This window comes from Delphinapterus leucas, chromosome 3, assembly GCF_059928025.1.
Source record: "Delphinapterus leucas isolate spDelLeu-1000000601 "Yukka" chromosome 3, BTC_Dleu_Yukka2, whole genome shotgun sequence".
In the NCBI taxonomy this organism is placed as follows: domain Eukaryota; kingdom Metazoa; phylum Chordata; class Mammalia; order Artiodactyla; family Monodontidae; genus Delphinapterus; species Delphinapterus leucas.
Window position 1 is genome coordinate 119,213,412 of NC_143131.1, and position 15,373 is coordinate 119,228,784.

Genomic DNA, 15,373 nt, shown 5'->3' on the forward strand with positions numbered 1-15,373 from the left:
TTAACCCAAAAGTTACAATAAAATGAAGACCACTAATAAAATCATGACCATTTCTACCCATACAAAAATGCAGGGAATCCTAAAATGCTTACTTATGACAGATACCTGATTGCTCCTAGTCCCTCTTTTAAATACTTTAATTTGATTAGATACTTCTATCATAAGTATTTCTTGGCCTCAATTTTCCTAATAGCCTAATTGTTCCCTGTACTGTGCAGGTGTGCCCACAAAACAAAGTAAGTATGTTGTTCATATCATTTTATTAGCCATATAATTTAGAGAAATGATTGTGTATTTTAAGATTGGTCTTGCTAACCAACTTTTGCATTTTGTATAGTTTGTTGATGGGACAATTAAATAGTATACTTGGATTCAGAAATTATACTGCTCCTCAGAGATAAACTGCCAATGAATACAAGTTGGTTATAGGAAGTTTACATTACCTGAGGGAATGATTCTTAAATGTGTTAGTTCGCATCAGAATCACTTAAGAAGTAAGACTGAAGTGCAAATTTCTGTTAGTACTGCCAGAGAATTTGATTCAAGTTCTGGAGGGGAGCTCAGGAATTGACTTTGAAAAAACACCCCGAGACTCCCAGTTAAGTCTTTATGCATGTGTTTCACACACTACAGTTTAAGAAACACTGACTTTTAAAAAAACCTTTTAATGCTCAGATTTTGGATGTGGTGTTGACCTGCAGCACCCCACGAAGTTATTAATTTGAACGCATGGTGGCAGTGCAGGCTAAGAGAGTGGATAAAAGCTCTGCATTCAGTGGACTCCATTTCACGGAGAAACCCAAGAAAAAAATACAGAACACACAGCTAAAGCTAAGATAGAAGTGTTCGGGGAGCGGACGCCACCAGACAAATTATAAGAACGAATTTGAAATTTTATAGCAGACATTTTGGAGGGTCAACGGTGGACGTGGTGATTGGGATTGGAAAAGGATTTTTCCTCTGGAACCAGACATAACAATGGAGATGGTGCAAACAAAAGTACATCTTAAGAAAAGGCAAGTGGTGATCTTCATTATATTGATTCTTTTGTGGGAGGCAGGTTCAGAATCGATTCAGTATTCTATACTGGAGGAGACAGAAAGTGGCACATTTGTGGCCAACCTGACAAAGGACCTGGGACTCACGATGGGAGAGCTGGCTGCCCGGGCCGCCCGAGTTGTTTTTAAGGGGAATAGGCAATATTTGCAGTTTGATCCAGAGACCTATGATTTGCTGCTAAATGAAAAACTGGACCGGGAGGAGCTTTGCGGCTCTACTGAGCCCTGTGTGCTACCCTTCCAAGTGTTACTGGAAAATCCCTTGCAGTTTTTTCAGGCTGCCTTGCTAATTAGAGATATAAATGACCACGCCCCAGAGTTCCCCGCTAGAGAAATGCTACTAAAAATATCAGAAATTACTATGCCAGGAAAGGTATTTCCTTTGAAAATGGCACAGGATTTAGACGCTGGTAGCAACAGCCTTCAGAGCTACAAAATCAGCTCCAATCCTCACTTCCACGTTCTCACAAGGAACCGCAAGGACGGCAGGAAGTCCCCAGAGCTGGTACTGGACAAGGCGTTGGACCGTGAGGAGCAGCCCGAGCTCAGGCTAATCCTCACAGCGCTGGATGGCGGGTTTCCGCCCCGGTCTGGGACCACAAAAATTCAGATCGTGGTCTTGGACATCAATGACAACGCCCCCGAGTTTGCTCAGGAGTTCTATGAGGCCCAAGTCCCTGAAAATAGCTCCCTGGGCTCTCTGGTTCTCACCGTCTCAGCAAGAGATTTAGACGCAGGATCCTTTGGGGAGGTATCTTATGCCCTATTTCAAGTCGATGATGTTAACCAACCCTTCGAATTAAACGCAAATACGGGAGAAATTCGACTGAGAAAGACATTGGATTTTGAGGAATTTCAATCATATCAGGTGGATGTTGAGGCCACAGATGGTGGGGGACTATCAGGAAAATGCAGTTTAGTCATCAAGGTCCTGGACGTGAATGACAATGCTCCCGAATTGACTATGTCGTCACTTACCAACCCCATCCCTGAAAACCTGCCTGAGATCATAGTGGCAGTTTTCAGTGTATCAGATGCAGATTCTGGACATAACCAACAGGTTACTTGTTCCATAGATGACAATCTCCCCTTTCTTCTAAGACCATCCGTTCAAAATTTCTACACCTTGGTAACAGAAGGAGCGCTGGACAGAGAGAGCAGAGCCCAGTACAACATCACCATCACCGTCACCGATATGGGAACCCCCAGGCTGAAAACCGAGCACAACATAACCGTGCTGGTGTCCGACGTCAACGACAACGCCCCCGCCTTCACCCAGACCTCCTACACCCTGTCCGTCCGCGAGAACAACAGCCCCGCCCTGCACATCGGCAGCGTCCGCGCCACAGACAGAGACGAGGGCGCCAACGCCCAGGTCACCTACTCGCTGCTGCCGCCCCTCGACGCGCACGTGCCCCTGGCCTCCCTGGTGTCCATCAACCCGGACAACGGCCACCTGTTCGCCCTGAGGTCCCTGGACTACGAGGCCCTGCGGGCGTTCGAGTTCCGCGTGGGCGCCGCCGACCGCGGCTCGCCCGCGCTCAGCAGCCAGGCGCTGGTGCGCGTGCTCGTGGCGGACGACAACGACAACGCGCCCTTCGTGCTGTACCCGCTGCAGAACGCCTCGGCGCCCTGCACCGAGCTGGTGCCCAGGGCGGCCGAGGCGGGCTACCTGGTGACCAAGGTGGTGGCGGTGGACGGCGACTCGGGCCAGAACGCCTGGCTGTCGTACCAGCTGCTCAAGGCCACGGAGCCCGGCCTCTTCGGCGTGTGGGCGCACAACGGCGAGGTGCGCACGGCCCGGCTGCTGAGCGAGCGCGACGCGGCCAAGCACAGGCTGCTGGTGCTGGTCAAGGACAACGGCGAGCCGCCGCTCTCGGCCAGCGTCACGCTGCACGTGCTGCTGGTGGACGGCTTCTCGCAGCCGTACCTGCCGGCCCCGGAAGCGGAAGCGGCGGACGCGGCCCCGGCCGCCCCGCTCACCGTCTACCTGGCGGTGGCCTTGGCGTCGGTGTCGTCGCTCTTCGTCTTCTCGGTGCTGGTGTTCGTCGCGGTGCGGCTGTGCAGGAGGGGCGGGGCGGCCTCGGTGGGTCGCTGCTCGGTGCCCGAGGGCCCCTTTCCGGGCCACCTGGTGGACGTCAGCGGCACGGGGACCCTGTCCCAGAGCTACCAGTACGAGGTGTGTCTGACGGGAGGCCCTGGGACCAGCGAGTTCAAGTTTCTGAAACCTATTCACCCTAACTTCCCTCCCCAGGGCACTAGGAGGGAAATGGAGGAAAACCCCACCGTTCGGAATAGTTTCCTGTTCAGTTAAGTATCGGATTATTCTATTAAACCCTACTTAATAAGTTAGAAATCTCTTTTAAGTTAAACCTACATGTTATTAATGCATATTATTGACGGTCCGTTTTCCTGATTATTTTATTACTTTCCTTAGGGTGAAATTTTAAAAAATTAGGTACTGGGTATGCACAGTATTTTCCCTATATTATCGTTAGTAGTTTTTAAAAATTACTCTCAAGTATATTTGAAAATTTGAACAAAAGTAAATTTTTATTTGCATTATTTAAAAATTTTTAAATTGAATAATCTATCCTTTTTACAAAAATTATATTCCAAAATCCTCAAGATTGTATTTCTAAGTAGTGGTGACAATTGTCATCACTACTGCTATGTAGGGAAAAAGTTTTAATGTATTTAATATTATGTAATCAGATATTTAAAATTTTAATGTGATTGATATTATTGAATGTATTTGATATTATTTAAAATGGAACTGGGCTTAACTAAATTATATTTAGCTGTGTTCTGTGTCCAAATAAGTGAACTATCATGGCTCTTTTGTCAGGGGTGATTACCAATCAATTCAATGAGTGTAGGGAACACTTACTGTTTTGTATTCCCAGTATAAGTTTAGGGTAACTAAAGTGTGGAAAACTAAAGATAAACACTAAAGATGACTAAATGCTAAAATAGCCATTCATATTTATGTGTATTTCAGTATACCACAATAGTCAATACATATTTTCTATGAATATAGACTTAACAAAATTGTCAACACATTAGTTTGTGAGCTTCATGTAAGAATATGCTGGCCTTTTTAAAACAACACCAAGCCAATTATAAATGCTTAATAAATATTTGCTAAATGTTATTAACATACCAATAGTGAATTAAAAAAATAACTTTCAAGGAATTAGTAATACTAATATATTCTCTTTACAATATAGTATCCTTGCCAATAAGTGAAATTATTAAATATCACTGTTTTAACTTTCCTTCTAAACAGAAAACATCCTTGTTCACCCTAATCTCTATTACAGAATATAAAGTGCTTGAGAGTACATTTTATCTCCTTGTCTTTGTCTAACAGTTTGCAAGTTCAGAGGTACTTTTGGTAAAATCCAAATTATACTTTTCAAACTCCTCCTCCTTCTATATGTGTGATACCTGCCAAGCCCTAAGTAAGTTATGAGCATCAGGTTACTAGCTAATGTCAGATTTTCCCTTCCAGCGCTGTGTATGCACCATTTATCTTTATTAACCACAAATCATTTACTTTCACAGTTGAACCCATATTTGATTTTATTTTTGTTGGTTATATTTGTAGTATTTTATGAAATATCCCTCTTTACAAGGTCCCGTCAAAGTCTGGCAGTGACAATTGAGTGAATATTTTCTTTTTATCCTTAATTAAAATGGAACTGGGCTTAACTAAATTATATTTAGCTGTGTTCTGTGTCCAAATAAATGAACTATCATGGCTCTTTTGTCAGGGATGATTACTGATCAATTCAATGAGTGTAGGAAACCCTTACTGTTTTGTATTCCCAGATATTTCCCCTCTCCTCCTCCATTCTTCTTTGGGGGAACTGCTTCTTCTGCTATTCTTACTCCAACCACATGGCTTTACTTGTTGCAGTGGATTTTTTCAGTAACCCCATCTGCACAGTCCCAGAGGGTGTACACTGGGATAGGCCCTTCCCTAGAAAGTATATGTTTGACTTCATTGGCTTTATTGCCTTCTTCATGTTTGCAGAAAGACATTGCCTGAATTCAGAACTTACTGATTTCCAATAAAACAAATGGGCATTTCTTCTCAACTTTAGTGAGCTATGCACACAATGAGTTTATGAAGGAAAAAAAATTTCCCAAGGTTATGTATACAGAGACTGAAAAGAAATCACATTTTTCAGAAGTTACAGGCACACTGCAATTTGACTGGGAGTAGAAACTGGATTTAAAATTTTATAACTTCTTCTAACACGATAGAACAAATTAGTATTTTTGTAATAGAATGTAAGCTCCCGAGAGCAAGAATTTTTGTGTTTAATTTACCGCTTTATCCTGAGAAGCTAGAAAAATTCCTGCACAGAGAAATACTTATTAAATAAATAAATAAAATTATCTTGAGCCCAGTTTTGTCTACTGAACTTGTACCTTTATAGAGAAGATGAATATATAGATAAATAGTTATTACTTTGCTCTCACAACTGTTGTTAGATACTTGAACAAAACTGCATCACAGGTGAGGGGGAAAGGAGTTTATAACACTCTATGACCCAAAAGGTGTTCAATGCAGTTTAGCTATTATTACATTACTCTTTGAAATAAAGACTACCTGAAGTTGTGAAGCAGAACGCTTGGTGGCGCTGCAGGTTAAGAAAGTGAAAAACTGTCGCTGCATGCTCCCAGACTCCATAAAAACCGATCCGTTTCTGGCAGCTCACAAAAGAAACGTTTACACTGATGGGTAAAGAAGATTTCAGAGAGGCGGCTATCCCCCTGTCAACGTTAAGAGCTAACTCAAGATTACTGAACCAAGATAGCAGAGTTGGCTGCAAAACAATTATTTTGTGATTAAATACTGCATCTTTTAGACCCGGAGGAACCATGGAGACGCCGCTACCCAAAGCGACGCAAAAAAGGCAAGTGACTGCCATTATTATTCTATTACTATTGTGGGAGGTGGGTGGTGCGGTCATTAAGTATTCCGTTCTAGAAGAGAGACACAGCGGCTCATTTGTGGCCAACCTAGCAAAAGATCTGGGGTTGGGCTTAGGAGAGCTGGCCTCGCGGGGCGCCCGGATTCTTTCCAAAGGGAATAAACAGCATTTGCAAGTCGAGCACAAGAGTGGGAATTTGCTCCTAAAAGAAAAACTGGACCGGGAAGAGTTGTGCGGTGACATGGATCCATGTATACTGCATTTCCAGGTGTTACTGAAAAACCCGGTGCAGTTTATTCAAGGTGAATTACAGCTCCAAGACGTAAATGACCATGCCCCTGAGTTCCTGGAAAATGAAATCCTACTGAAAATCTCAGAAAGTAGCCATACAGGAGCCGCATTTCCTTTGAAAATAGCTCAAGATTTAGATGTGGGCAGTAACACAGTTCAGAACTACACAATTAGCACCAACTTCCATTTCCACCTTTTCACTCGAAATCGCAGCGACGGCAGGAAATACCCGGAGCTGGTGCTGGCCAAAGAGCTGGACCGTGAGGAGCAGCCAGAGCTCAGGTTAACCCTCACGGCGCTGGATGGTGGGTCACCGCCAAAGACTGGGACTTCCCAGGTTCTCATCATGGTCCTGGACATAAATGACAACGCCCCTGAATTTGCTCGGCAGCTCTACGAGGTGCAGATCCCAGAGAACAGCCCTATAGGCTCCCTTGTCATCACTGTCTCTGCCAGAGATTTGGATGCTGGGACCCACGGAGAGCTCTCCTACTCATTTTTCCAATCATCAAATCAAGTCATTCAGGCCTTTGAAATCAACACAGTAACGGGGGATATTCGATTAAAAAAAATGTTGGATTTTGAGGAAATTCGATCTTACCGTATGGAAATTGAGGCCTCAGACGGCGGGGGTCTTTCAGGAAAATGCACTGTAGCCATAGAAGTGACGGATGTAAACGACAACGCCCCTGAATTGACCATGTCATTACTCATGAATGATATCCCAGAAAACACCCCTGACACTGTGGTCGCTATTTTCGGAATTTCAGATCCAGACGCCGGGGACAATGGCAAAATGATGTGTTACATCCAAGACCATCTCCCATTCCTTCTGAAAATTTCTGTAGAAAATTTCTACACCTTGGTAACAGAAGGAGCGCTGGACAGAGAGAGCAGAGCCGAGTACAACATCACCATCACCGTCACAGATATGGGAACCCCCAGGCTGAAAACCGAGCACAACATAACCGTGCTGGTGTCCGACGTCAACGACAACGCCCCCGCCTTCACCCAGACCTCCTACACCCTGTCCGTCCGCGAGAACAACAGCCCCGCCCTGCACATCGGCAGCGTCCGCGCCACAGACAAAGACGAGGGCGCCAACGCCCAGGTCACCTACTCGCTGCTGCCGCCCCTCGACGCGCACGTGCCCCTGGCCTCCCTGGTGTCCATCAACCCGGACAACGGCCACCTGTTCGCCCTGAGGTCCCTGGACTACGAGGCCCTGCGGGCGTTCGAGTTCCGCGTGGGTGCCGCCGACCGCGGCTCGCCCGCGCTCAGCAGCCAGGCGCTGGTGCGCGTGCTTGTGGCGGACGACAACGACAACGCGCCCTTCGTGCTGTACCCGCTGCAGAACGCCTCGGCGCCCTGCACCGAGCTGGTGCCCAGGGCGGCCGAGGCGGGCTACCTGGTGACCAAGGTGGTGGCGGTGGACGGCGACTCGGGCCAGAACGCCTGGCTGTCGTACCAGCTGCTCAAGGCCACGGAGCCCGGCCTCTTCGGCGTGTGGGCGCACAACGGCGAGGTGCGCACGGCCCGGCTGCTGAGCGAGCGCGACGCGGCCAAGCACAGGCTGCTGCTGGTGCTGGTCAAGGACAACGGCGAGCCGCCGCTCTCGGCCAGCGTCACGCTGCACATGCTGCTAGTGGACGGCTTCTCACAGCCCTACCTGCCGGCCCCGGAAGCGGAAGCGGTGGACGCGGCCCCGGCCGCCCCTCTCACCGTCTACCTGGTGGTGGCCTTGGCGTCGGTGTCGTCGCTCTTCGTCTTCTCGGTGCTGGTGTTCGTCGCGGTGCGGCTGTGCAGGAGGGGCGGGGCGGCCTCGGTGGGTCGCTGCTCGGTGCCCGAGGGCCCCTTTCCGGACCACCTGCTGGACGTCAGCGGCACGGGGACCCTGTCCCAGAGCTACCAGTACGAGGTGTGTCTGACGGGAGGCTCCGGGACCAGGGAGTTCAAGTGTCTGAAACCTCTTGTCCCCAACATCATGGGTGAAGGGGTTGGTACGGACACCGAGGAAAACTCGAACTTTAGAAACCATTTGGGGTTCAGTTAAGAATCTCACTTGACAAGACGTGATAAATGATCATATTCACTAATGTATTAATTTCCAACCCTTTCATTCACATAGAGCTTACATATTCACTCATTCGTAAGTTTTGTCATATTTATAGTTTGAAGTATTTTACATTCAGAATCTCTAGGTGTTTTTTATTGTTGCTGTCTTTTTTTTGTTTTAAGCCCTTCACATTTTGCATGTGAGATGAGACATTAAATGGTGAAATGGTCTCAGTTTTTTGGTGGTCAGATTTTCGGAAGTCACAAATGTTTTCAGATTCCTGATATTTGAGCTTGTTCGTTGATATCTTGTTATGACTAACTGAATTATGCTTTACGATTATCATAGCATGTCAGGCTATTGTAAATGATGGCTTTTAGGTTTAAAAATAATTTTCACCTATGCAAAAAATTTTGTGACCTCGAATATCGCTGGATTTCTGTAGTGTTGTTTTGAAAACACTATTGTCTTTCCTCAAATAAACTAATATTTTATCTGGATGTTTTCTGAGTATTCTCTTTTACAAAATTGATATTATTTAGACCGTCTGCCATAATTTAAAAGGACTTAATCCCAGTTAAATAGAAAAAATGTTGGTAGAGTTATGATTTCTTTTTCATAATAAATGGTTTTTAGTATGCAAATAATGATTTTCATTCTTTTAAAATAATATGTAGTCACATGATTCAAACATATTCAATAAGACCAAAAAAGAAAGTGAATTAACACCATGATTCTCCCACTCATGAATAATTATCAATGTCATCATCATTCTAAAGTATTTCTATGATGCTTATAAGTTACTAGCTGGATGGAAATAATTTTATAAAACGAATCTGTAAGAAACTGCTTCTTTATAATTAAAACCATCAGATTTTACTGAAATATAATAAAAATAATATGAAACTATAGAACTTGCTTAAGCTTAGGTAAATATTCCCTATAAGGTTAACAAACAGGAGTATGGTGCATATTAAGATATTAGCAATAATCAACTGCCTGCTGAAAGACAAGCAAATAAACATTCTTACACTTCCTCCTCCCCTCACCTTACTTTATACTTTTGTTATATGTAGTTACCTTAACAATGTTTATAACACTTACAATGTGTTTTAAAAGGATAATCTTCATAATTGTTTAGACATTTTATGTTTCAAATATTTAAGTCGTCATATAACGCTACTTTTTTCAAGCTTATTCAAGTCTGTCCAGAGGTAACAACTTTTGAACCTTTTGTTTTTTTCCCCCATTATATTTGCCTCCATATTTCTAAAGAATATGCTTACAAAATGCTGTTTCTCAAATTTAAGTTTTAGATATTATCCATTTACTTCCAAAGGGCACACACACAAACTTGCACATTTCTTCTACCCCATCCTCTCTCATACCGATATCATTATTCTGTTTAAATAGTGTTTAAATAATTATGACTATGTACATATCACTTAGACCCAAACCTCATATTGCTCTAAGATTTTGTTTCTATTTCTTTACTCTTAAGTTAATAATTGCCTCATTTTCCACTTTACTTTAAAACCCTTAGAAGAAAACAGAGGTGTAAATTTTTCTATGTACATATTTTAAAGTTATCCCCATACTTTCTAAAGTCTAAAGCTCCTCATTGTATTATTAAGCCCATAAAAAAAACCTCTCAGTTCCATTATTTTTTCTTGGAGCTATTGTGGAGCCACCCAGACTCCTGCTCAATTGTACACTATTTTCTCTCTAGACCTACTCCACGGCTGGCAGTTTGGGGTTTGCTATACCCTTCATCCTGGAAATTTCTTTTCTCTCTCTCGTGTGTTTGATTTCATTTTCTGCATTTATTATGTCTTCCTCTTTATTGGTTTACCCCCCTAAATTCCTGAAAAATATTTGGTGACAAATTTATTCAGAACTTGAACATCTGAAAATTTTGGATGCTATAAAATCAAATGTTGATTTGTTGATTTTGTTGGATGTGGAATTATAGGTGAGGAATTATTTGCTACTAGTATTTTGAAGGCATTGCTTCATTGTCTTCTAATCTCCAATGTTGAGATATTCAACATTCTGATTACCCATTTTTTCTGAGACCTATTTTTTTCCTAGATCCCTGGTTCTCAACTGGGGGCAAATTTGCCACCCAGCAACATCTGGTAATGTGTGTAAACGTTTTTGATTGTCACAAGTGGAGGAGCTGGTGCTAGTGGCATCTGGTGGGTAGAGGCCAGGGATGCTGCTAAACATTCTACAATGCACTGGACAGCCCCCTGCCCACAAAGAAGTATATGGCCCCAAATGCCAATAGTGTTGTAGCTGAGAAACCTCGCTCAAGATGAAATTAGGTCATTATATATTACCTCCATTGTTGTAGAATTTCTTAATTACGTGTCATAGTGTAAGAATTTTGTCATTTATTGTGATAAATACCCAATGAGATTTGTCAATCTTGTGTAATGTGTTCTTTAGACTAAGACAGGATTTGGGATTTGTGTGTGTGTGTGTAATTTAAAAAATGATTTCCTCTATTCAGTGTTTTTTGTTTTCTTATTCTGTAACTCTTGTTAGTTGTATAGTGACCTCCTTGGTTGATATTTAATTTTTCTTAACATTTCTCTATTTACTATTTTTGTCTTTATTTCCCTGGATTCTAATAGATTTTCTCAACCTATTTTTTAACACTTCTGATTGAGTTTTAAGCTTTTGCTAGTATAGTTTTCCTCTCAAAAAGCTCTCTTGTTCTCTGAAGGTTCTTTCTATAGCTTTTTAGTTTTTAATTTTTAAATTGAGATGTAATTTACATACCCTAACAGTCACATTTTAAAGCTGTTCAGTGGTTTTTAGTATATTCAAACAGTTGTACAATCATTACCGCTGTCTAATTCCAGAACATTTTCATCACCCTGAAAAGAAAGCTGGTTCCCATTAGTGGTTACTTTCCCTTCTGTCCTCCCTCTAGCCTTCGGCAACCACTAATCAACTTTATGTCTCTATGGATTTGTCTGTTCTGGACATTTTATATAAATGGAATCATACAACATGTAGCCTTTTGGGTCTGTCTTCATTCACTTAGCATGTTTCCAAGGTTCATCCATGTCGTGGCACATATCAATACTTCATTCCTTTTTATGGCCAAATAATATTAATGTGGTATTGATGTACCACATTTTATCAGCTGATGGACATTTGGGTTTGTTTCCACTTTTTCACTATTATGAATAATGCTGCTATGAACATTCATGTACAAGTTTTTATGTGGATGTATGTTTTTGATCCTCTTGGGCATATACCCAGAATTAGAATTGCTAGGTCATAAATACAGTTACTCTGTTTAACTTCTTAAGAAATGTCAAACTGTTTTCCAAAGTAACTGTACCATTTAACATTCCCATTGACAGTGTAGGAGGGTTCCAGTTTCTCCTCACCAACACTTGTTATTTTCTTTTTGATTATAGCTATCCTAGATGGTGTGAAGTAGTATCTCATTGTGGTTTGGTTTGCATTTCCCAGATGGCAAATGATGTTGAGCATCTTTTCATTTGCTTATTGACCATCTGAATATCTTCTTTGGAGAAATATCCACTCAAATGCTTTGCACATTTAAAAATAGGATTTTGGTCTTTTTATTGTTGAGTTGGAGTAGTTCTTTATTCTGGATACTAGACCCTTATTAGACATATGATTTACAAATATTTTCTCCTATTCTGTGGTTTGTCTTTTAAATTTATTGATAGTATCCTTTGAAGCACAAAAGATTTTTTTATTTTAATGAAACGCAATTTATTTATTTTTTTCCTTTGGTTGCTTATTATGCTTTTGGTGTCATATCTAAAACATCATTGCCTAATCCAAAGTCATGAAGATTTACACCTATGTTTTCTTCTAAGGGTTTTATAGTTTTAGCCCTTACACTTAGGTATTTATCAATCAATGGCAGCCTTTTATTGTATCACAGAGACTTGGTCTTTTCTTATACCTCTGAAGATATTAATTTTAATTAATTTTAAGGTTTTTAAAATTTTTCTTCTAATCCTAGCATTTCATTTTTCTTTAGTATTACTTTTATCCTCTCTTTGTTCTCCACTCTCATGTTAGAGACTTTCCTTTTTATGTATTATGCTGCTTGGCTGTTTTTTGTTTTTGTTCTTTTTCCATGAGACAATAAAAAGCTGATTAGGCACTGCATGTTTGGGTGGGACTAGTTGAGTGGTGGATCTCACCTTAGGATAATTAAATAGGAAAAAACATTTTGCTTGGGGACCAAAAGTTAATATCTGTAAATCTCTTCTCTTGGGCCTATGTTGTTTTCCAGAGAAGAATTCAGTAAGAATGGGAGTAGTGGTGGAAGGTATTATAAAGAAGGCACTCAACGCTCTGAGAGCTCGTTGGTTGGAAATGGGGTCTTAATCAGTATGTAGAATTTCTTTAATACTCTTCTCAATAAGGTCTCAGCCCTACTCTCAGTTGTGCTCGTGTCCCTCAGTCCAGCCCTGTCTATATAACATCTACAAATAGTGTACCTCCCATTTCCTGCCACTAAGAGAAAAGGGAGGGCACCTTGCTTCAGTGACTGGGGAAGGAATTCTCAGATACATGTAGTCCTTGTACAGATTTTCAGCCACTGTTGTTTTCAGCCTCTCCTTGGACCCTCAATATGAATCATTACTTTGGCTGGATTTGATTTTCTTATTAATCATACCCACCTGCACCCCTACTTTCTACTCTCATTTGACAACAGAAAAAAGTAAAATCTGTCCATAACCAATTGTCTGTATACTTTGCATCTTCCAAAAATTTTAGTGACTTTTCTCCCCTGCTGTTTATTATTCTATTTTTTTGTCTTCATAGGTTCATTTATGTTAAACCTTTGCTCTCTATTGTTTAAATGAAGTTTCAGGGGGGAATTGAGATAAACTGGTATGCTCAAACCGGAAATGATAATGCCATCCTTACTCTCAGTTATTTTATCCCAGCTTCCCCAAACCTGAATTATTTATAGTGCATCATCTCTTGGTTTACTGGATTTCATCAGGTGTAATCCTTTAGAGAAGAGTTTATAGGTGCTGTATTTCTTGAATTATCACATGCTTGAGAAGTGTTATTTAGCTGGGTATAAAATTCTTCAGTCAGCTTTCTTCAGAGATTTGTTGATACCAAATATTACATTAACCCTTTCATCAGTTTCTCAGTTCATCTATAAACTGACTGAATTTTATCCTTAAGTAGTTTTTTTCAATAAGCACTCATGAATGCTAATGCAATGTTTTATAAATTCTTTCCTGTTTGCTGATTATCTTTGTACTTGAACATCTCGGCTAGGTATAACATTATTGAGCCATAATATCTTTCCCTCAGAGCCCTGAAGACATTTCCATTGTGTTCTGGTATTAAATGTTGATGAGCGGAAGTCTGAGGCTATTTTCTTCATCTGTAGATGACTTGCTTTCTACCCTTGAAATTCACTATCTTTATCAGGTTATGTCTTAATTTTGATACTTCTGTATTATCTTCCCTGAAGCTCAGTGTACCCTTTCAATCTGTTCTGTGCAGCTTCAAGTATGTCACTTATTTACTTATATATGGTAAGTATAAATGGTTTTTAAATCTGTCTGATAGTTCCCACATCTTAAGTTTGTATGGGTCTATTTCTGCTGTATTGTTTCTTATTCTTCTCATTTATGTTGTCTGTTTGTTCGTGTGAATTATATGGTTGACTGCACCTGAAAATTTATTTGTAGGGTGTCCTCAAAGCCTTGGTTGCATGTTCCATCTTTCAAAAGTGGTTTTCATTTGTTTTAGCCAGGATAGAAACACTATAAATAGGGGACCATCACAAACCAAGTTATAGCTTAAGGTTTCCTGCAAGTCAACCTATGCAGATTCAAAATACAAACACACATGAGGCCCACTCTGTAGCTACAATTTCCCAGGCATGTTTTCTCTTCTCTTTCTTCTGCTCTACTTAACACCATGGAGCCTTCTATATAATTCCCTGGAGTTGAGGGGAGGGAGCAGGTTTAGATTTTTTTGGTGTTTACACTGTGTTTATATTGTGGATGTAGCCCTGTAGGGTCCCTTAAAATGGGGAGGATCTTCATATAATATGCTGCACATCTGGCTGGCCCTGAGACTTGATTTGTATTTCTTTGATCTCACATCGCTTCAAATCAAAGCCCAAGGGAAAATGTTTTCACATGCCCTGAAAGAATAATAAGTTTTGTTATTCTGATATACTGTTTACCCTTCTATTACAGGCTTCCACCAAAAATTAGGCTATTGGGCTTCCCTGATGGTGCAGTAGTTGAGAGTCCGCCTGCCGATGCAGGGGACACGGGTTCGTGCCCCGGTCCGGGAAGATCCCACATGCCGCGGAGCGGCTGTGCCCGTGAGCCATGGCCGCTGAGCCTGTGCATGTGGAGCCTGTGCTCCACAACGGGAGAGGCCACAATAGTGAGAGGCCCGCGTACCCCCCCCCAAAAAAATTAGGCTATTTTCACCTCTTTAATATTTTAAGGTGATTTTTAAAAATTTTATTCTATTTCATTTCATTTTTTGGCTGGACCATGGGGCTTTCGAGATCTTAGTTCCCCAACCAGGGATCCAACCCAGGCCCCTGGCAGTGGAAGTGCAGCGTCCTGACCATTGGACCGCCAGGGAATTCCCTAAAGTGATTTTTAAAAAGTCTTGTCCATCACTTTTTATTGTTTTCCACATGAGGTTCATCTGAATTTTCATCAGTTTCAGAAATAAAAAGCTCTGCCTAATGTCTTTTCAATTTGAAGACTCAATTTTGCCACAATTTCAATGACATATTAGGCTACTTTTTATTTGAATCCACTGAATATAATGTTCCATTCATTGGGTATTCTGCCCAGTCAAATCAATGATCTCCCTTCCCCATTAAATTATAAGCTCCTCAGGGAGAGAGCTGTTTTTCTACTGTGTTTAGAAAAATACATACTGAAGTAATTATGGATGAATGAGTATTGAATAAATTAATGAATAAATTTCAATCTGTTATTTTATTGTCTGGCTTTATA

At 41.6% G+C, this 15,373-nt stretch overlaps 2 protein-coding genes across 2 annotated transcripts; both read left to right on the forward strand.

Moving 5' to 3' along the window:
• Positions 1-762: 762 nt before the first annotated feature.
• On the forward strand, positions 763-3,459 carry LOC111171153 (protocadherin beta-6). Its single transcript, XM_089909391.1, has one exon. It carries the CDS (start codon positions 979-981, stop codon positions 3,370-3,372), a length of 2,394 nt encoding a protein of 797 aa, XP_089765517.1. The 5' UTR covers positions 763-978; the 3' UTR covers positions 3,373-3,459.
• A 674-nt stretch (positions 3,460-4,133) lies between these two features.
• LOC111171331 (protocadherin beta-17-like) lies at positions 4,134-8,412 on the forward strand. The gene has a single exon (XM_022566919.2). It carries the CDS (start codon positions 5,952-5,954, stop codon positions 8,346-8,348), a length of 2,397 nt encoding a protein of 798 aa, XP_022422627.2. The 5' UTR covers positions 4,134-5,951; the 3' UTR covers positions 8,349-8,412.
• The last annotated feature ends 6,961 nt before the right edge of the window (positions 8,413-15,373 follow it).

What these genes read in the sequence shown, in the direction of transcription:
- LOC111171331 (XM_022566919.2), top strand. Translation starts at nt 5,952, where the DNA reads ATGGAGACGCCGCTACCCAAAGCGACGCAAAAAAGGCAAGTGACTGCC.
- LOC111171153 (XM_089909391.1), top strand. Translation starts at nt 979, where the DNA reads ATGGAGATGGTGCAAACAAAAGTACATCTTAAGAAAAGGCAAGTGGTG.